Raw genomic sequence first — 23486 nt, forward strand, 5'->3', positions numbered from 1 at the left:
TGTCCGTGTCTGTCTGTGTGTCACTCGACTGTCTCGCCAAAATGCCATCGGCGTAATCGCTTTGGCGCTCTCTTTGCTTTTTTTTATTGTGGATTGTGGCTTTTCCTCTCCTCTCCGATTGTTGATTGTGGAATAAAGAGTGTGATGGATGTAAATCTTGTGGGTCAGCTGGTTCTACAACTTGCGTTCCATTTTTCGGCGGCCATTCCTTCACAAACTTTTTCATTCGAATTCCACATTTTATGTTGTTTTGGGCGCACTTATTATACCCTTGCAGAGGGTATTATAATTTCAGTCAGAAGTTTGCAACGCAGTGAAGGAGACGTTTCCGACCCTATAAAGTATATATATTCTTGATCAGCATCACTAGTAGAGTCGATCTAGCCATGTCCGTCTGTCCGTCCGTCTGTCCATCTGTCCGTCCGTTTATATGCAAACTAGTCTCTCAGTTTTAAAGCTATCTGCATGAAACTTTCCCAAAAGTTGTCTTTATATTGCAGGTAGTATATAAGTCGGAACGAGCCGGATCGGACGACTATAGCATATAGCTCCCATAGGAACAATCGGAAAAATAAATGAAAAAAATTATAACTTTGCTGTTTTTTAATTTTTGTTTAGTTCTTCGAGATATAGTAATGGTTTAAATTTCATCAAAATCGGACGACTATAGCATATAGCTCCCATAGGAACAATCGGAAAAATAAATGAAAAAAAATTATAACTTTTCTGTTTTTTAATTTTTTGTTTAGTTCTTCGACATATAGCAATGTTTAATTATTTCAGAATTATGGTATAAATTTTATCAAAATCGGACGTCTATAGCATATAGCTCCCATAGAAATAATAAAAATATATAAAATAACTATCTAATAATTGAGCTGCAAATCATCATAGTTTCAATGTTTTTCAGCACATACTCAAGTAAATCATAATTTAAATGTTTTCAATAGTATTTAATTAATGCAATAGCTGCAAGGGTATATGAACTTCGGCTTGCCGAAGTTTGCTTTCCTTCTTGTTTTTAGTTATGTTAATTTTTTTATGGAACAAAATTTAGATTGTCCCTTTTTATGTTTTAAATTTTGATATCAACTAGTGCAAAATACTTAGCGCCATTATTGTATTTTTTTTTTCGTAATCAGCACCCTACAAATCGTGGAAATGGAGACCTAAAACTAGATACATAGGTGGTGTGAGATAAACGGAAACATTTTTTCCCTGTTCGAAGAAATTATAAGAATTTAAAGTTTCATATTTTCGAAGTTTTTATTTGTTTTTTAAATTTTAAGAGTTTGGCAAGCGTGGGCAATCAATTATAATACATAAAAAAAAAACAAAATTAAAAGTCCTTATTCCGAGTGTAATTTATCGTTTTTACCGTTTTGGGTTATTGATTGCTTATTTTACTAAAAAATATGACTTTACTTCTATACCGGAAAATCAAGGTTTATACTCTATAAGATTTTGTCAACATAAATTTGTAAACCAGTGTTATCAAAGAAGAAGGTCTAATAAGTGTAAAAATACAATTATTGTGTTTTTTTTACGGAACCGTTTCCTTTATGACCAATTTAGTTTGACACTCAAACATTATTTTCTCAATTACTCTGGAGCGTCACGAAAAAAAATTGGCCATCTTAAATCGAAACTTAATCATCCGAAATCCAAAAAACAAATTTATATCGTAAGACAATCGCTATGTCCAGGAAGCGTGTTGGGCGGTTAATTTGTAACTAATGTACAGATATAAATAATATAAAATTTTAAACAATTGGTGCATTCGTTTTGAAGTTCTGATAAGCACCGGCTTTTTCATGTAGTTTCTTTGTTTAATCCGAGTTTTTTTCATTGACTGGTAAATTCTACTTGCTTATATTTTGTCCATTTTTTTTTTATCTTTTTTATATATATTGTTTCCCACATAAAGAAAGCTAATCAAGCAAAATATCCATTAGGCAAAATATTTGCGGTCTTCTTTAGAAATGATAAAAAGTTACATCGACACGGAAAACGATCATATAGCTGCCATAGGAAGTATCGAATAATTGAGCTGGAAATCATCATAGCATCAATGTTTTTTTTTAAACATACGCGCAAGTATATCATAATTTTAATGTTTTCAAGAATATTTATTTTTTCAATAGCTTTAAGGGTATATAACTTCGGCTTTCCGAAGTTTGCTTCCTTTCTTGCTTGTAGTTCTATTTGCTGTTACCTGTTCTACAATTGAAAGCGTTTTTGGGTGTTTGTATACCCGTTACTTGGAGAGAAGAAGGATACAGGTTGTAGGTACAATACAATATCATAGAGTAAGAAATATATAGAGACACCATTTGCTCTTCCCGAACTTCTGTTCAAGATCTGCTATGCAGAGGTCTTAAGGTTTTTTTGGAGTGTGATTCCGGGTAAAATTAAAAAAAAACGGCCACAGAGAATTTTAGACTTTTTAATTGCTCTGCAAATGCTGTCACTGCCTTGATCGAACGCCGAAATCAAATACAGAAGTGGCTTACTTCTTAAAAACAAAAATTTGAAATAGCAAATGTTGACTGTTGAACGCTATTTTTAGAAAAATATCCATATTTAAATATATTTTTTAATTCGAAATTAATTTACTTTAAATTTTAGGTATGGACTGCGCCAACACTAAGGTGCTGTCAAAATAACCAACTACCAACCTAGGCAGCTGGTTACAATACTATAATAGTAAAACTATACTGTTCTCTTGGTGATGATAATATTTTTATATAAATCAACGTTTTTCTTCACTTTTCTTTACTCTTTATCACTGAAATTCCTTTTTTTGTTCCGAAAAGAACCACGTTCGACTTTTAATTTTTTTTCTGACACAATTTATTAGTTTTTGTTTTTAACTTGTAACTCAGGCCCGACGCGAATTTGCAGCTGAACTGTTCGCACCAAACCCTAAAAATGACAACAATAACAATTAAAGGTTTTGAATCAATCCTTGAGAGACTAAAACATTTTTCGTATTTTCCCTACGTTACATCACTAGAAAACACCACACCACTAAAAAAAAAGAGCGAGAAACAACCCCACTATCAGCTGCCATATCTAATGCAGAGTAGCGGCAGAGCGCCGGCAGAGAACGACACGAACAAGTCTCAGAGAGAGATGAAAAACCTTTGCGTTTTGTGGGCGTTAGAGTGCGTGTGGCCACGTTTTAAAATAAAATAGGCAAATCCTTAGCTTTAATTGTTTCGGAGATCTCGACGTTCATAGAAAAAAAAAACAGACGGATATGCCTAGATTGATTCGGCTATTGATCCTGATCAAGAATACATATACTTTGTACCCTTTTACTCTACGAATAATGGGTATACAAATCGAGAGAGTCATCGTAAGAGCGAATTTAGTCGTGGCTTCATAAGTTCATCGCTACCGGTCTGCAAGTATCCGTGAGAGTCAATCTGGTAAAGAATATAAAAAAGAAGCTTACAAATTTAATATTTTAGAACGTGACAATTGATTATAGTACAGTTTTCTCGAAAAGAGAAAACATATGCGGCCGGCTTTCCGATAAGGTTATCCCAAAATCAATGAATTTAGAGTGCTCGTACCCTTTCCCTGGAATCGGGTTTTACCGATAAACATGTAGCTTAAGATGATTTTGATCTTGTTACTTTTATTTTAGCACTGTTTTTCTATACTATGATTTGAGGATTGTTTTTGTTCTTGTGCGGAGTGCATTCACTCATCTTAAGTCTGTCTGACCCGTTTTGAGTCAACGCGCTTAAGTTGTTTGCTGGTTGCTCAAGTAGTTGCTTATGTATCTTGGTTCTTGTTGAAGCTGGAGCTTTGAGATTCGACACTTTAGGTTAGAGAGACTTTATTGGAAACTGGCACAGTTTGAGGAGCTTTTTATAAACCGCTCTCGTGTTATTGTTGCTTGTATTGTAATATTTTGTTTGCAAGATAAAAAAGAAGAGAGAAAAAAAACAGTATTTTGCCTTGTTTATTGCTTTATTTGCGGCGTTTTACTCTTGATTAGGTTCATTTGTGCCTCGTAATTCTTCGCATTTGTTGTTCTCCTCGTTCCAGCGGTTGTTGTCTTTGTCGTTGTACTTGCCGTTCGCTCGTATGAATTTGTATCTATGTTTGTAGAAATGGCGGGGGAATAGAGTAAATGTGAGAATAATTTAAGCGGAACATAATAGCTAAACAACTTTTTTAACCTTGCTGCTGTGAACTTGCAGAGGTTATTATATTTTCAGTCAGAAGTTTGCAACCCAGAGAAGGAAGAAAGACATTTGACTGGCGGATTCAGATCCGTCAGCACAGAACATAATTATTTTAAAATACTTGGCGATAGGTTAACTTGTAAATTATAATTTTTCCTTATTACTGCATAATAAAATTGGTTAATAAAAACATGTTTGGCTTTTAAAAAATTATCATGCGGTTGCACCTCAGAAACGGTTTGATTCTAGACTTCGGCTTTTTAGCAATTCCGCTGCCCCTGTTCTAGTTTCCAAACGAATTTAAGGGAAAGCTGCAATGGTTGTCATAGTACGAAAAAAACAAGTATTTTTAAAGACTTTTTTAGCACGCTTTTTGTTTTCTTTTTAATTTTAAGTGTTTTTGTTCTTAGTAACGCTTTTGTAATGTAATATTTGTGCATTACGTGTTTCGTTGTTATCTTTTCCATCGACTTTGGCAACTCTGGTTCTCAACACTACTTGTGAAAAGTTTACAACACTGACACCAGAAGTTTCTAGCACTGGCTAAAAAGCGGCATACAAAATTTGGAAATTTGTACTTGTGGCCACCAATGTCAGTTCGATTGTATGCGTTAAACTAGTATATCACTAATACCATCAGCTGAGAGACACCAGCGGGCCAAAATTTAATCAGCCCTGAGGCAGCAAAACTCTGACTAACAAAACAACAACAACAACAAAACCAAGTTCATTTTAATTTAAATAAAAAATGAAAAAAAGTACTGCCTTCCAAAAAGCTTTAAATCTGTTTAAAAGTTTGTCGCGTTCTCCATAGTAAGTTAATAAAATTTTGAAAAAAAATTGTTTTGTTTTATTATAGTTTACTTTTTACGCAGATGAGTAAAAATTATAACAATGATCATTCCGACTTTATTTACAAAAAATTTTTGCCGATCCCGACAAGCGTCAGTAGTACCTTAAAAAAGCTGCAGTAAGAATGGCAACAAGGCCCGCTAATCCTATTTTTTTTTTTTTTGTTAAACATACGTTACTCAATAATGATAATATTAATACATTTATAAGTGTAAAATAAATACCTTAGTTTTTTAAAATCAATTTTGATGAAAAAATATATGTCTTAAACTATGGGAAATTTGTTCGCGTTCGAGAAGTCGCGTTACAAATTTTGATAAATCTTGAAAAATAAATCAGAAAATTTTAATATTTCAAAATAAAGTCTTAAAATTGAAAACTACATTATTTTACTATGGTTTTGGTTTCCAAATTACTAGCCACATTTCGCTGACTTTTTCATTTTTTAAGATGAAGTCAAAATGACTTCCATTTAATGTCGCGTTCTTGAAAACGACAAGTCCTCAAAGCTTGTTTTTTTTTATAACAAAAGTAATGCTTAAAAATGCGTTATTTCTTTAAAAAAAATTTTAATGATAGTTTTTCTAATTTTTTTTGTTTTTGATCCTGGAAGTACACATAATTGTGCAGACCTGACGTCGGCACGGCTCCTACTCTTTGAGCATAGGCAAGATTCTTGCCGGCAGAGCAGCAGCAGCGTGGCGGCAGAGGCCGAAACAAACATTTGTAATTTTATCTCCCTGAAATGCCGTTTTTTTTTTTTTTTTTATAAAAAAAAATTGGATTAAAAAAAAAGCAGCTAAAAAAACGGCATTTCAGGGAGATAAAGAAAAAAACTTATTTTTTACCCTTCTTACTACGGATAATATTCCCGTTGGACTAGAGTGGCTAAGCAACTGCTTGGCAGCTGGTAATCAAAACAGCATTTATTGCTTCGTCGCAATCCATACCTAAAAAGTTAAGTAAGTTAATTTCGAATTTATACTTAAAATAGCGTGAAATGTTTCAACGCTTAAACTATTGCGAAGTTTCGATATTACCAAATTTTCTTGGCTAAATAATCGCTCGACCTCGGCGTTTGACCAGGGAAGGGTCAGCATTTCTTGAAATCGGCAGTTTCCACCAGTGTACCTGTTATCGTAGAACTTCAATCCAGATGTTGGCTGTGTTATCGACATTTTCCCACGGGACAAGGGTAATACCATTATAATGCCGTTCGATTTTCAAAATATTTTCTAAAAAAGCTGAGATTCCCGCAATTACACTTTGCATATATTGCAAAAACTAAAAATTCTTGAAAACATTAAAATTATGATTTACTTGCGTATTGAAGCTATGATGATTTGCAGCTTAATTTTTCGATAGTTCTTATGGCAGCTATATGATATTGTTTTCCGAATAAAATTAAAAGCGTAATTCTAAACTTTCTAATTTCTATGAAGCAACCTCTGGTCTTCCTCAAGGCAGTTCTCTTGGTCTTGGGGTCCTCTTCGACAGTAAATTTTTGTTTATTAATCATATAAACCATATTCTGCCGAAGGCATATGCAATGTTCGGATTTGTCAAAAGAAACACTATACTTTTTAAGGACCATACTCACGACTGACAGTGTTCTCAGCATTTGTGCGTTCATGAGTGGAGTATGCTTCCTTTATTTGGAACCCTTCAGGTGTTGTTCATATTAATAAAATTGAGAGGCTGCAGAAAAAATACCTCAAATTTGCACTTCAGCACTTTTTCGGAACCTTTGCCAGCTTACTCTAGCCAATGTTGCCTACTGCTCTTTATTAACGATGTCATAATTGGTAATATTGATAGTCCCTTTATATTAAACTCAATTATATGCAACGTCCCAGCCAGGAGTCTCCGTACCGTCATCCCATTTTTTGAAAGTTCTGCGAGGACTAACTATGCGCGGAATGAGCCAATCTAAAAAGCTTTATGACTTTTTAACTCTTTGCCACTAAGTATTCGATTGGTTTGGTGATCCAAGAAGGATGTGCTTAGGCAATTGCTTAGGGAATATTAAGTTTTAAAGATAGGTTAGCTGATATCCAGGTAGAGATTTATCCATTGGCGAATAAATAAATAAATAAATAAACTGTCAAATTGTTAATAACTCAATAAGAATTTTTAAAAAAAATTACACAATAGAAAAGTTACATTAAAAAATGTATGATATAGTCGTCCGATTTTGATGAAATTTAAACCGTAATTCTGAAACAATTACCCATTACTATATGTCGAAGAACGAAAAAAGAAAATTAAATTAACATTTTTTTATTTATTTTTCCGATTGTTCCTTTATGACATAGTCGTCCGATCCGGCTCGTTCCGACTTATATACTAGCTGCAATAGAAAGACAACTTTTGGGAAAGTTTCATGTAGATAGCTTTAAAACTGAGAATCTAGTTTGCGTAGAAACGGACGGACAGACGGGCGGACAGACGGACAGACGGACATGGCTAGATCGACTCGCCTAGTGATGCTGATCAAGAATATATATACTATATAGGGTCGGAGATGTCTCCTTCACTGCGTTGCAAACTTCTGACTGAAATTATAATATCCTCTGACTTGTATAGATGCAGATACAAACACAGATGAACCTTACCTAATAGGCAATAATTGCCTTAAGAGTCGTTTTAGTTATGTTTTCATACAAAAATTAAAGACAATTATGTTTAAAATTAAGGCAATTTTTCCTAAAATCAAGGAATTTTGTTTTTTAAGTGAACAACACATTTAAATATTTTTGTATTAATGAACAGCTTCAATAGGAGAGTCGATCCAGACATTTCCATCTGTCCGTCCGTATGCCCATATGTTCGTATGTCCGGATGTCTGTCCAACCATTTCTACACAAACTAGTCTCTCAATTGTCAAGCTAGATGAATGACATTTTTTCAAAAATATTTTATTCCTTGCAGAAAGTATATAAGACGAAACGGGCCGGATCGGGTGACTATGCCATATAGCTCCCAAAGAAAAATTACATGAAAATAAATTATTTTAGCAAATATACTCCGAGATGTAATAATGGTGTACTTTTATAGACTTATGATTTTAATTTTATATAAGTTGACCAACAAATCATATAGCCGCCATAGGAACGATCGAAAAAATCATCGGAAAATTTAAAGTCGTTGTTCTTAACTTACATGTGGTCGTTTTAAGGAAAATATAATTATTGTAATAGCTGCAAGGGTATATAAACTTCGGCTTGCCGAAGTTTGCTTCCTTTCTCGTTATGGTCTTAATCTGACAAATATTTATCTTATTTATTTCAGGTTTTCTATGAGAAAAGAAAAAACTTCTTAATACTAATTGTCCAGCGTACAAGGTATGTATATGTAATTAATATTTAACTATTAAAGATTAATTTAAATAAATAAAAGTTTAAAGCTATCCTTGAGAGGGGTCAACATTGCCTGATATGCTTTTTTTCGAAATCTAATTTAAGTTTTTGACATGACGTGTGCGAACTTTTTATATACAGTATATGAACTTCAACTTGCCGAAGTTTCATGCAGATAGCTTTGCGTAAAAGCTAGCTCTGCGTAGAAAGGGACGGACAGACGGAAGGACAGACGGACATAGCTAGATCGACTCTGCTAGCGATGCTGATCAGGAGTATATATACTTTATAGGATCGGAAATGTCTCCTTCACTGCGTTGCAAACTTCTGACTGAAATTATAAAAATGTTAAAAAGGTTATAATATATTTAAGTGATTGCACGAAATAAGCTTCGACGCCAAAACTGCCTTGTTTTTTTAGTTTTCTATAAAAAATTGTTTTGTTTTTTAGAATAAGAAACTTTTTTTTTGTCATATAAAAATATTTAGAATTTTTTGAATTACTGCGTCTAAAAGTTGCTGATATGGTTTCTAGTTTAGCAGCAATGACGATTTGTAATTTCATTTTGTTCTTGCACGAAATAAGCTTCGAGACACTGTATAAACGACTGTTTTTTCCATTATAGTAAAATCATGCAGGGCTCTAGTGCGAACTATTTCGATAAAAACAAACGACTAGGCCAGCCTGGAAAATGTGCAATAAACAATGTATTTTGATTGGAACGTGACGGCTTATTGGATTGTCACAAGGCTGCCGTATTTTATCGGTTTGCCCATGTGATTGATGACTAAAGTCTGGATCCTTTCTGACAGTGAAAGTCACGAGATTCGTGGCGGGGTAATCAAAGTCTTTTCTGCGATTTAGATAGCAGCTGATTGTCGTTTATTATATACAGGGTGGCCCATCTAGCGGTTGGGTTTTGAATTACCTATTTTTTCATCTTTGAAAGCTGGAATGACATTGCCCTTGTGTCACATATTAAGTAAAAGATTTTTGGTTTACGAAATGGTTAAGCTTACTTTCAAAGTGGTCTTCAACCCAAACTGCAAAAAAATGCGCACAAAATTCGAGAAAAATAATACTTCCTCCAGGCAGTTTGTGGACAAATTCGTTTCAAATTTGTGTCAATAAGCAGAATCATTGCAGTATTTGGGGCTCCGAAAACCCGCACGTCGACTTGGAGGAGCCACAAGAAGATACTCATTAATCCGTTTTTTTTACGAAAGCAATCAGGAGCCGCCGTAACCGTCAATGGTACCAAGGGCTGCAAACTTTCGATCAGAAAATAAAGCTGTTTTGACTGGATAAAAGGAACAAAAAAGCTGGTAGATCTTTGAGAAAAAACAAAAAAAAAACAAGAAAGGAAGCAAACTTGAGCTCCAAAGTTCATATACCCTTGCGACATTGCAAAACTAAATATTCTTGAAAACAATAAAATTATGATTTACTTGCGTATATGTTTAAAAACATTGAAGCTTTTATGATTATACATGGTTCCTATGGCAACTATATGATATCGTTTCCGATTTTAATAAAATTAAAAGCGTAATTCTGAACTGTCAAATTATTAATAAGTCAAAAAGAATTTAAAAAAAATTACAAAACAGAAAAGTTACATTTAAAAAAATTGTTTTTTTTTTTATATTTTTTTTAGTTCTTTGACATATAGTAATGGTTAAATATTTCAGAATTACGGTTTAAATTTCATCAAAATCGGACGACTATATCATATATATATTTTATATATATATAAAATAACTATCCAATAATTGAGCTGCAAATCATCATAGCTTCAATTTTTTTAAACATATACGCAAGCAAATTATAATATTAATGTTTTCAAAAAGGGTATACGAACTTCGGCTTGCCGAAGTTTGCATTCTTTCTTGTTTTTTTTATTTATTTTTCCGATTGTTCCTATGGGAGCTATATGCTATAGTCGTCCGATCCGGCTCGTTCCAACTTATATACTACCTGCAATAGAAAGACAACTTTTGGAAAAGTTTCTTGTAGATAGCTTTTAGACTGAGAGACTAGTTTGGCTAGATCGACTATTCTAGTGATGCTGATCAAGAATATATATACTATATAGGATCGGAGGTGTTTCCTTCACTGCGTTGCAAACTTCTGACTGAAATTATAATACCCTCTGCAAGGGTATAAAAAGCAAACTAATTTTTTTTAATATAAAATTGTTTTGTTATAAAATGATTTTCATTACTTGGTAAAATTTTTTCTGGATATTTATTGTTTTTGTGAACAAGATTCGTTCCGATCATGGTCAGGTTCGGCGAAATTCTGGTTTGGATTTTATGTTTTTTAGCCACACATCACGGCACTTTTGATTATACTCCTTCGGCATTTCGGAAAAAGTTAAAACAAGAAAGAAAGCAAACTTCGGCAAGCCGAAGTTCATATACCCTTGCAGCTATTGCAAAAATTAAATATTTTTTAAAACATTAAAATTATGATTTACTTGCGTATATGTTTAAAAACATTGAAGCTATAATGATTTGCAGCTCAATTATTATATAGTTGTTTTATATATTTTTATTATTTCTGTGGGATATATATATGCGTGTATGTTTAAAAACATTGAAGCTATGATGATTTGCAGCTTAATTATTTGATAGTTCCTATGGCAGCTATACGATTGTTCCTATGAGAGCTAGATGCTATAGTCGTCCGATTTTGATGAAATTTAAACCGTAATTCTGAAATAATTAACCATTACTATATCTCGAAGAACTAAAAAAAAAATTAAGAAACAGCAAAGTTATAATTTTTATTTATTTATTTTTATGATTGTTCCTATGGGAGCTATATGCAATAGTCGTCCGATTTTGATGAAATTTAAACCGTAATTCTTAAATATTTAACCATTACTATATCTCGAAGAACTAAAAAAAAATTAAAAAGCAGAAGGGATAATTTTTTTCATTTATTTTTTCGATTGTTCCTATGGGAGCTATATGCTATAGTCGTCTGATCCGGCTCGTTCCGAATTATATACTACCTGCAATAGAAAGACAACTTTTGAAAAAGTTTCATGCAGATAGCTTTAAAACTGAGAGACTAGTTTGCGTAGAAAAGGACGTACAGACGGACGGACAGACGGACATGGCAAGATCGACTCTCCTAGTGATGCTGATCAAGAATATATATACTTTATAGGGTCGACGATGTCTCATTCACTGCGTTGCAAACTTCTGACTGAAATTATAATGCCCTCTGCAAGGGTATAAAAATCCAGAATTCTCGGCTCTTGCAATTTACAAACCACTTAGCCTCCTCTTAGCTGCGATTTAACACAGTTGGACTATTTTTCGTGGTATGCTGTCAAGGATTAGGCTATGCCAAACATCCAGCTATGATTGGCGACCTAATGCATGGTCGTTGACATTAAAAAAGGGGCAACCATATAATTGAAGTGGCCTTCTACAAATAACCCGCAAGGTTGAGGCTATTCAATAAACGAAAAATATTTGAAAAATATTCACTCGTTTTTTATAGCCATTTTATAAGGCAACTTTTTTTGTATGCCTGTGTTTTGGATTTATATGAGAAATTACATCCAATATTTTGGAAATTTATGAGAAATTAATTAAAACAATTTATGTGTATTTATTTAATCACTAATACATTTAAAATAACTCGGACTGTATTAGTTCGTTTTATCTATATATTTTGTATAGCCTTGAAGAGGGTGTAAGTTTCAGACACAGAGTCACAGATTTCGTTATAGATATAAAAATCTATTTTGATTAAATTATTCAAATATTTTAACGGCTGTCATGTGCAATAAATTAATATAATTAAATATATATTATGTCTCGAGTAGGTACATATAAAGGGAAATATTATAAACGCGAATAAAATAGTATGTGTATATGTATATATGTTTTGGCTAACCGTTAATTTCGGTCACAAAAGACTCACTTTACTAGCAGTAAAACGTTTGATTCTATAATATGAAGTCTAAGATGAAACTTTTACAAAGCCAATTCTCAAAATTTCGCCGGTAATATATTTTTAGTATTTTTCCAATTTAATATTTAGTTTCAGTAATCCATTTAATGGTTTACAAATAATTAAACTATCTATGTAGACATTACCAACAATTTAAAGTAGATTAAAGTATGTTATCGCCATGAAGAAAACGTCATAATCGTGTTATTTCCGCCTGCTATCATGTGTTTGGTTTATGAAATGCCTCGGAATATAAAAGCCGTTTACTTTGTATGCTCACGTATCGGAGCTTATTTCTTGTAGGGCGCACTGGTCTTTCATTATTATTTTAACATTTTAGCAGGTGTCTTTTGTAGTGGTTTCTTTTGCCTCGAATCGGTCGTTATTGTCATTATTGCTGTAGTTCGCTTGTCGAAACGGATCGCCTTTTATTTGTTGCGTTTTTTCATTCTTGGTATTGCGGCTTTCTAACATTTACTGTGTTAATGAAAATTGAATTTTATTTTTTTTCGCCTTTTTTGTTTTTTAATTTTTTTTTTACAAGCTTTTGATTGTACGTGCAAACTAACAAACCACAAGACTTATTTACCAGTCTCTTGTTTGGCTTTTTGTGAGTTTTGAGGATGGTTTCCCGGCTTGGGCTGCAATTGTAATGCACTCTACCAGCAACAATCGATATCAAGCCAAGCAAGTCAATTGCAACTCTAGCCGTAAAATAGTACGTTGATTATTTTTATACCCCTGCTGACGGTATTCCAACTTCAGTCAGTAGATTGCAATGCAGTGAGGGAGACATATATAGTATATTTATTTTTGATCAGCCTCACTAGGAGAGTTGATCTAGCCATGCCCGCCCGTCTGTCCGTCCATCCGTCCGTCCGTTCGTCCGTTTCTACGCAAACTTGTCTCTCATATTTAAAGCCTTCTGCATGAAACTTCCCCAAAAGTTGGATTCCAATTGCATGGAACGAGCCGGACCGGAGGACTACATCATATACCTCCCATAGGAACAATATAACTCCACTGTTTTTTATTTTTTTTTGTTAAAATACTTTAATATTTACTGATGGGGTAGTATTTTGAAATTACGGTTTAAATTTGGTCCAAATCTGACGATCATATCATATAGCTCCCATGGGAACAATCGGAATATTAAAAAAAAACGTTAACTTCTCTAACATTACATTTTTTTGTAATTCTTTTGGATATAGGAACTGTTTAGAGTTAATTAAATCGGAAAAGGATATCATATAGCTGCCAAAAAGACGATCGAACAATTGAAGTGAAAATAATCATAGCTTCAATGGATTTTAATGCGTACTTGTATAATTCGAAATGTACTTTAATTTTTCCAATAGCTGTAAGGGTATATAAATTTTGGCTTGCCGAAGTTTGCTTCCTTTCTTGTTTTTGTATATGTTGATTGTACACTAATCATGTAAATAAACATTGTCGATCGAACGACTATGTCCTATAGGAACGAACGGGTAAAATTAGATCAATTTGTTTGTTTTTGATTAATTTTTCTTATATCTCTCCTTTAAAAGTGTTATATCATATGGTTTCATATCATTTCGGATCCATTCCTTGACTATAAAAGGCTAATTTGTGTAGAAACGGGGGAATTTTCAGATATTATGTTCTTAAGAAAACCTGTTATACATTTGCGAAAATTTGTATACATATTTGAGAAAATTGTTCTCAATATATTTAGTTAATGGTTATGCTATAGTCGTTTAAACGATTGCTGTGAAATGACATTAGTTCGCAAAATATTTTTGTTAGTTGCTTTAACTCCTCTTTTAAATTTTATAATACTAACCTCTTAGTCAGGTAAATTGTTCATCCCTCCGTTTCGCATATATTCACAGCACCAACTATCTGTTAAATATTTAGTTAACCATTTAGATAAAGGCTTAAATAAAGCATCGATAAACTAAACAACAAAATATGTGCGTAGGCAGGTAATTGAATAAAGTGGATGCGATGTTGGAATATCGATCGGTCTCAGCAGGTTTACGTTTAGTCATATCTCCCAGTAAGTGTGGCCTTATCTCCGATTATCATAATGTAATAATAATATTGTTTGTCAATGTGTTACCATTGATCTGGAATCTTTCTTCAGCATCTTATTTTTCGTCATCGTTTATTAAAGGCTGTTGTTTTCCTTCTTATTCATTCGCTTTGCTGTCGTTGCTTCTTAACTTGTCTGGCAACTTTGTTTCGGATTGGAATGTTGTTGGCTTTTGGCTTCGGTCTCTGTCTCCAGTTTTTTGGTCATTCACTCCATTCTTTTCGGTCTCTTCTGCCGGAAATTGCGTCAATGCCTACACTTATGTTCCTGTTATTGTTATGATTATTATTTTTGTTGGTACATTTGAATGCTTGTGTTCTACGCTTACTGCGGATATTATAATTTCAGTCAAAAGTTGGCAACGCAGTGAAGGGCACATTTTTGACAACACAAAGTATATATTCTTGATCAGCATCACTAGGAGAGTCGATCTAGCCGTCTGTCCGTCCGTTTCTACGCAGACTAGTCTCTCAGCTTAAAAGCTATCTGCATGAAACTTTCCCAAAAGTTGACTTTCTATTGCAGGAGGACAAAAGGCGGAACGACCCGGATCGGTCGACTAAAGCATATAGCCCTCATAGGAGCAATCGGAAAAAGAATTGCAATAAAATTATAACTTTGCTGTTCCTATACCCTTTGCAGAGGGTATTATAATTTCAGTCAGAAGTTTGCTACGCAGTGAAGGAGACATTTCCGATCCTATAAAATATATATTTTCTTGATCAGCATCACTAAAAGAGTCGATCTAGGCATGTCCGTCTGTCCGTCTGTCCGTCCGTTTCTACGCAAACTAGTCTCTCAGTTTTAAAGCTATCTGCATGAAACTTTCCCAAAAAGTGTCTTTCTATTGCAGTTAGTACATAAGTCGGAACGAGCCGAATCGGACGATTATAGCATATAGCTCCCATAGTAACAATTCGAAAAATAAATGAAAAAAAAAAACAAAAAAGGAAGCAAACTTCGGCAAGCCGAAGTTCATATACCCTTGCAGCTATTACAAGAATTAAATATTTTTGAAAACATTGAAATTATGATTTACTTGCGTATATGTCTAAAAACATTGAAGCAATGATGATTTGCAGCTCATTATTAGGTAGTTATTTTATATAATTTTATTATTTCTATGGGAGCTATATGATATAGTCGTCCGATTTTGATGAAATTTAAACCGTAATTCTGAAATATTCATCCATTACTATATGTCGAAGAACTAAAAAAAAATTAAAAAACAGAAAAGTTATAATTTTTTTTCATTTATTTTTCCGATTGTTCCTATGGGAGCTATATGCTATAGTCGTCCGATTTTGATGAAATTAAAACCGTAGCTCTGAAATATTAAACCATTACTATATCTCGAAGAACTAAAAAAAAAATTAATAAACAGAAAAGTTATAATTTTTTTTTATTTATTTTTCCGATTGTTCCTATGGGAGCTATATGCTATAGTCGTCCGATCCGGCTCGTTCCGACTTATATACTACCTGCAATAGAAAGACAACTTTTGGGAAAGTTTCATGCAGATAGCTTTAAAACTGAGAGACTAGTTTGCGTAGAACGTTGGACAGACGGACGGACAGACGAACATGGCTAAGATCGACTCTTTTAGTGATGCTGATCAAGGATATATATACTTTATAGGGTCGGAGATGTCTCCTTCACTGCGTTGCAAACTTCTGACTGAAATTATAATACCCTCTGCAAGGGTATAATTATAGGTCTGGTGTTTTTATTTTTTTTTTCGTTCTTCGACATATAGTAATGGTTTAATATTTTAGAATTACGGTTTAAATTTCATCAAAACCAGACGAATATAACATAAAGCTCCCATGGAAACATTTTTTTTTTTACTTTTTTACTTTGTATATTTTGTAATTTTACAGTTTAGAATTACGCTTTTAATTTGATTAAAATCGGAAAACGACATCATATAGCTGCCATAGGAAATCATCATAGGTTCAATGCTAGAAAACATAATTTTTATGTTTTCAAGAATATTTAATTTTTGCAATAGTTGCAAGGTATATAAACTTGCCGAAGTTTGCTTTAATATTTTTCGATGTATATAAATGGAACATTTTTAGAGAATTACGGTTTTAGTTTTAATAACGATACATCATAAAAACTTCACATCATTGCTTCACTGCTTTATAGGGATAGGTCTACAAATCGGTATATATTTGTATAAAGATGCTTTTTTGTTATTGTCGTTATTTTCCTCCGTTTACGTATACATTACCTTCGGCATATAACCAAAATCGTCCATTGATTGGGTCACGCCTACATGTTTACCATAAAACCAACATGACGAATGAGTAATAATTTTATATATATAAGTAAAAATCTTAAATTTGTTTTGTTATTCTTTAAGTTGTTCATAAAAGGAGTTGCCTAAATTAAAAAGCAAACAAGAAATGAAGAAAACTCCGGGAAGCAAAAGTTTACATACCCTATTACAAAAAAAAGTGTATAAAGTAAATCGACTATATTTCGATTTGTATGCGTATATGTTTAAAAACAACAAAGCTATGTTTATTTTCCGATGTATTATTTGAGCGGTCCTATCGACTTAATTTCTTTTGGACTAATTTCTACATAACTTATTCCTTTACAAAAATGTTTTAAAGTCAATAACTTTGTAATGCACGCTTTTGCTGCGCCACCTAGACCCCGATTGTTGTGCATGGGAATATTTAGTTTAAAGTTGCCTGCTGAGTAACGGGTATCTTATAATCGGAAAAATTCGACTATAGCGTACTGTCTTGTTTTTATCTCGAATTCCGGATAACAGTTCTACATTTTTCTTGTTTACCAAGAGATAACCAAAAATTGTAAACACGTTTCCATTCATTTATGGAAAGGAGTGATATTTAGTTATATAATTGCAAAGTATATTGAATTTCAAAGTTGCGCAAGGCAACTTTTCGTTTTTTTAATCAATAGTTTGATTTTTTTTATGATCGTTCTTAAAGGGAGACAACCGGAATTCTCTTTTACTTTCTTTAGTTTCTGTCAAAGGCAAAGAATTAAAAAAAAAAAATAAAAAGTAATTTTGCGTTTGACTTCCCGAAATTACAGCCTTTCCATTATCGTCTTTCCAATGCATTGGAACAATATGAATTGAATAAAATTATAACCTCGCTGTTTATAGCTTGCGGAGGGCATTATAATTTAAGTCAGAAAGTCTATATATTCTTGATCAGCATCAGTAGGAGAGTCGATCTAGCCATGTCCGTCTGTCCGTCCGTTTCTACGCTTTCTCTCAGTTTTAAAGCTATCTGCATGAAATTTTCCCAAAAGTTGTCTTTGCAGGTAGTATATAAGTCGGAACGAGCCGGATCGGACGACTATAGGAAAAATTGGAATAATTAATGATAACAAATTATTTACTGTTTTTTAATATACTAATACTAATGGTTAAATATTTAAGAACTACGTTTTAAATTTCATCAAAATCGGACGATTATAACATAAAACTCCCATGGGAACAACATAAAAATAATTCTTTTTTTTTAATGTAACTTTTTATTTTGTAATTTTTTTTGACTTGTTTATAATATGACAGTTTAGAATTACTTTTTTAATTTTATTAAAATCGTACAGCTGCCATAGGAACTATCGAATAATTGAGCTTCAAATCATCATAGCATCTATGTTTTTAAACATAAACGCAAGTAAATCATACAATTATGTTTTCAGGAATATTTAATTTTTGCAATACCTGCAAGAGTATATGAACTTCGGTTTGCCGAAGTTTACTTCCTTTCTTGTTTTTTAACTGACTTGAATATACTTTGATTTATAGTAATAGTTTATTATTTTAGAATTGCAATAATCGAAAATATGACAATATGATATCTTTTAGTAATTAGTTTTTGTATAAATTATTTGTTTATTTATTTAACTAATAAGTGTTAATCATTGTGCTGTCTCGTTACAGTGCGAAATCGGAATATAACGAGAAAAATATCATTCCAACTGACGTCGACAAAGTCAAAGCCAGAACAAACCATTGCTTATTTCGCTGTATCAGTGACACGGGCAGCGTACGAGAGCTTGAAGAAAGATGATTACTTAGCAGGGGTTGCGATAGAGACCCAAATGAAAAACTCATAAGAAACTGCAATTAAAAAAAAAAAGGAACGAATAAAAACACCGGATAAGTGCAATATGCAACGACAAGCGACCAAAAACAAGTTAAAGCGCGAAAAAATCAAGTTAGAGAGCGGAATGGCAGCAACAACAGCTGATGAGGTATTATCAACAATAGGCGCAGCAAAAACAACAAATGCGATTGGCAACATTTGTATTTTGTGTCGACAAGAAATGTTGCTGGATACATGCTGCTGCCGGCAATCAGTGGAAGCCGTGGATATGTCTGCAAGCAGTGTTGAAGCTAAAAGTAGCAGCATCAGTACGAATGGCATTGAAAACGTAAATATTTATTTTGACGCGCCCGACTGCATCGTTCTCGAAAAAAAATTCGTTTGGGTAGAAACAATTTCGACTGGTTTTAAAAGCTGGTTCACAACAAAAGTGGAATCAACTGGAAAGAAAATGGGCGTAAAATGCAGTGGAAACCGAAGCAGCAATGAAAACGACGATGACTGCATGAAAAACAATCGACGGCGGTGCGAAAAATTCAATATTTTTAGCAATTGTCACAATATATTGCGAACGATGCAATCGCTGTTGCTGCTTATGTTAAATTGTGGCATTTTCAACAAACGACGCCGGCGGCAGCAACATCATCAAACAAATTTAAATTATACAAAATTCCTATTGCTGTTACAAGCATTGGCAGCAGCAACAACAAGACTGAGTTTAAGCCCTAACAATTACAACCAACAACAACTAAAACACAATAGTGGCACACAACAACAAAAACAAAAACAACAGCCAGATAAGCAAGAGTGGTTTCACGGTTTGCGCCATAACCATTATTGGATTAGATGTCTAATTTGGATGTTAGCCCTCAATCTCTTAACCATTCATGCCACAGCGTCAGTTGTGTTGCAACAGCAAGCGCAGCATCTGCCACACAACGATATTACCAACAATCTGAATGCACTATCGGTATCAACGCAGTCACGACCGCCTAGGAGCCAATCAAACGGAACAATTCAATTGGCTCATAATGTAACACGTATGTACATACTTAACATATATTCGAATAGATACATTTTTTATTGGCTTTATAGAAAAATGATGCTCATGTGAGTTTCCCATAATTATTGGACTTAACGCAATTACTCATAACTTCCTTTTACACTTAGCGAACCCGCGAGTAGAAATCGAAAAACATTAAGATGACTCCAAACTCAACTTAAAGCCACTTTTTCCATCTGTGAATATGGGGGCTACATTTTTTTTCTTACCCAACTTACCGGACGTAAATTCATCATAATCGTTCTGCATTAAAATTTTGAAAAAAAATCAAGTAACTTGCCAATAATAATTAAAGTTTCAAAAAATGTTTTTTTACATGCCCTTGCAGAGGGTATTATAATTTTAGTCAAAAGTTTGCAACGCAGTGAAAAAGACATATCCGACCCTATAAAGTATATATGTTCTTGATCAGCATCATTAGGGGAGTCGATCTAGCCATGTCCATCTGTCTGTCCGTTTGTCCGTCTGCCCGTCCGTCTGTCGGTCTGTTTCTACGCAAACTAGTCTCCCAGCTTTGAAGCTATCTTCATGAAACTTTCCCAGAAGTTGTCTTTCTATTGCTGGTAGTATATAAGTCGGAACGAGCCGGATCAGACGACTATATCATATAGCTCCCATAGGAAACATCGGAAAAAAAAAATTATAACTTTGCTGTTTTTTTAAATTTTTTTTTTAGATCTTCGACATATAGTAATGGTTAAATATTTCAGATTTACGGTTTAAATTTTATCAAAATCGGACGACTATATCCTATAGCTCCCATGGAAACAATAAAAATATATAAAATTTGTCTGTTTTTTAATGTAACTTCTATTTTGTAATTTTTTTTTTTAATTCTTTATGACTTATTAATAATTTAACAGTTCAGAATTACGCTTTTAGTTTTATTAAAATCGGAAAACGATATCCTATAGCTGCCATAGGAACTATTGAATAACTAAGCTTCAAATCATCATAGCTTCACTGTTTTTGCAAATATACACAAGTAAATCATAATTTTATCGTTTTCAAGAATATTTAGTTTTTGTAATAGCTAGAAGGGCATTTGAACTTCGGCTTGCCGAAGTTTGCTTTCTTTCTTGTTGATATTTCTTCCTTAAGCATTATTCCATAGAAAATAATTGTGAAAAACTTCGTGACTAGTGCTGAAATCGTCTGTCTTGAATCACTCAAAGTACGGGTACAAAGTTTTGCTCGTTATTTGTCAGATTTTGAGTTAAAATTTCGTGTGTTCTAAAGACACATATCTATAAAAAGAAGTTTAAAAATCGATTTCTTTATAAAAAAATATCTACGAATGTAAAATGTGTTAACTTCTTTTCCTACATAATTTTTTTTGAGGCCACAATTTCGAAACCTCCATAAAACAGTAAGATAAATGTACTAACGAGTTTTCTTATTTTTTGAATAGTTTTTCTTCGAGTAATGCCATTATAAGGCATTCCTTGGCTAAGGAAAAATCCTGTTAATTGTTTTAAAACAATTAGCTGCCTAAATTATATGTAAAATAAGGTCCCCAACATATTTTTCCCCTTAAAGATCGGTTTCTAACTCGAACTAAAAGGCAATGGTACTGGCACTAACTTTGATAATCCGAATCGGACTGACATCAATGGAGTGTCCGCTGATTGGTTCTTTTAAGTAACGAAGTGATCTAACGGTTTCGTTTAAGATTTACTATGACACTTATTTCAATTACTTGAGTTTCTTAATGTTCAATTATTTTGGTTATGAATAATCTGATCCATTGAAGCTTATAAAGCAGAGCTCGCGAATTTAACCGATTTACCCAACGCAGTATGAATATTGACAAAAAGCACACAATCTGTCTCTGAGCGAATCAACTTTTTCGAGTTGCTCGCTTTCGGTCAAAAGTTAGTAAAAAGTACACGGTCAACCTTGCTTTTAAACGTTGAATGAAAATTTTATTGTTGAAATATGTTTATCTGCCAGATTTGAATTCTAAAAGGTTTGCAATATTTTTTTATACCTTGTTCTATTTTCTTCGAACCCAACAGAGTTTTAATATTTATTCTGCTTTTGAAAATGTTTCGGGCTTGCACTGAGCAATTTACCGTTGTATAAAATATTATATTACCCTATTTTAGTTGCAAAATGTTTTTAAAACACATTAAATTAACCTCTGCAATTCGTTCTGTCCAAAACTCCAATAAATGAGCAAAACTTTACAAAACTTTACTGGCTCGCACTAACGTAAAATCGAAAAGTATGAGAAAATCATTGAAAAACAAGAACGGAAGCAAACTTCGGCAAGCCGAAGTTCATATATCCATGCAGCCTTTTCAAAAATTAAATATTCTTAAAAACATTAAAATTATGATTTACTTGCGTAATGTTTAAAAGCATTGAAGCTATGATGATGTGCAGCTCACTTATTCGATAGTTCTAATAACAGCTATACGATATATTTTTCCGATTTTAATAGAATAAAAAGCGTTATTCTGAACTGTCAAATTATTGAAAACTCTAAAGGAATTTATAAAAAAATTACAAAACAGAAAATTTGTATTTAAAAAAAAAACATGTTTTTTAATATTTTTATTGTTTCTATGGGATCTATATGATATAGTAGTCAGATTTTGATGAAATTTAAAGCGTAATTCTGAAATATTTAACCATTATTTTATGTCGAAGAAGTAAAAAAAAAAATTAAAAACAGCAAAGTTATAATTTTTTTTTATTTATTTTTCCGATTGTTCCTATGGGAGCTATATGCTATAGTCGGCCGATCCGGCTCGTTCCGACAAATGTACTACCTGCAATAAAAAGCCAACTTTTTGGAAAATTTTCACGCAGATAAGCATTAAAACTGAGAGACTAGACGGACGGACAGACTGACAGACGGACGGACAGACGTATGATGAGCCCAACAATGTAATGTCATAAGGCCATGAATTGAGTTGGGTCACCCCTGTGTAGTTATTTGTTGTTATTTTTTTTTAAGTTGAGACTGACCAAATACCATGTGTAATCTGCCGTCAGAAACTAATAGTTTTCCTTTCAACCTTACAGCTTGCAAATCGATGGATATTAAGAACGTGGCCTCTAACTTCGACCAATTGGAGAACTGTACGGTCATTGAGGGCTTTCTTCTGATCGACTTAATAAACGACGCCAGCCCGCTGAACAAATCGTTTCCAAGACTAACCGAGGTGACTGAATTTGTTATGATCTACCGCGTTTCCGGGCTGCACTCTCTGTCGAAGATTTTCCCCAATCTAAGCGTCATTAGAGGCCTCAAACTGTTTGACGGTTACGCCTTTATCGTCTACTCCAATATGGACCTTACGGATTTGGGGCTTACCAGGCTGCGATCAATAACAAACGGTGGTGTACGAATTGAGAAGAATCAAAAACTGTGTTTTGATAAGACTATCGACTGGCAGCACATTATGTCGGAGAACGACACACAGTTGCAAGTTGTGCTATTGGAGAACGCCAAGCCGCAGGATTGCAAGGACACCAAGTGCCCGGGGGAGGTGAGAATTGGAGAGGATCAAAATTCAAACGGCGGAGAGCTTCACGCCAGCTGTCGGGAGTATTCGTCTAATCAAACGCGTTTCTGCTGGGATAGCAAAAGCTGCCAGACAAGTGAGTTGACCAAAAGAACAACAATTTGGCCAGAAAATTTCATTTTGCTAATATTTACCGTTTTTGGTTCATAAGTTTGTCCCGCCGAGTGCCGAAACAACTGCATTGATGAGCACACATGCTGCCACAAGGACTGTTTGGGTGGCTGCATCAGAGATAGAAATGGGATCGAAAGGTGCATCAGCTGTCGAAATGTATCCTTCAACAACATCTGTGTGGAGACCTGTCCGAAAAACTTTTATCGAGTAAGG

General features: G+C 33.5%; 1 protein-coding gene and 1 long non-coding RNA gene across 2 annotated transcripts in view; one reads left to right on the top strand and one right to left on the bottom strand.

Annotated features, from left to right (window-relative positions):
• The window catches only part of LOC128256002 (insulin-like receptor), a 74034-nt gene that overhangs the window by 38596 nt on the left and 11952 nt on the right, over positions 1-23486 (top strand). Inside the window, exons 3-6 of the mRNA XM_052986432.1 lie at positions 8346-8398; positions 18395-19600; positions 22657-23235; positions 23311-23480. Coding sequence (XP_052842392.1) covers positions 18625-19600; positions 22657-23235; positions 23311-23480 — 1725 coding nt within the window. The 5' untranslated portion in view covers positions 8346-8398; positions 18395-18624. The remainder of the gene's footprint in view (positions 1-8345; positions 8399-18394; positions 19601-22656; positions 23236-23310; positions 23481-23486) is intronic.
• The window catches only part of LOC128251729 (uncharacterized), a 41841-nt gene that overhangs the window by 15486 nt on the left and 2869 nt on the right, over positions 1-23486 (bottom strand). The gene's annotated exons all lie outside the window — the stretch shown is intronic.

This window comes from Drosophila gunungcola, chromosome 3R (genome assembly GCF_025200985.1).
Source record: "Drosophila gunungcola strain Sukarami chromosome 3R, Dgunungcola_SK_2, whole genome shotgun sequence".
NCBI lineage: Eukaryota > Metazoa > Arthropoda > Insecta > Diptera > Drosophilidae > Drosophila > Drosophila gunungcola.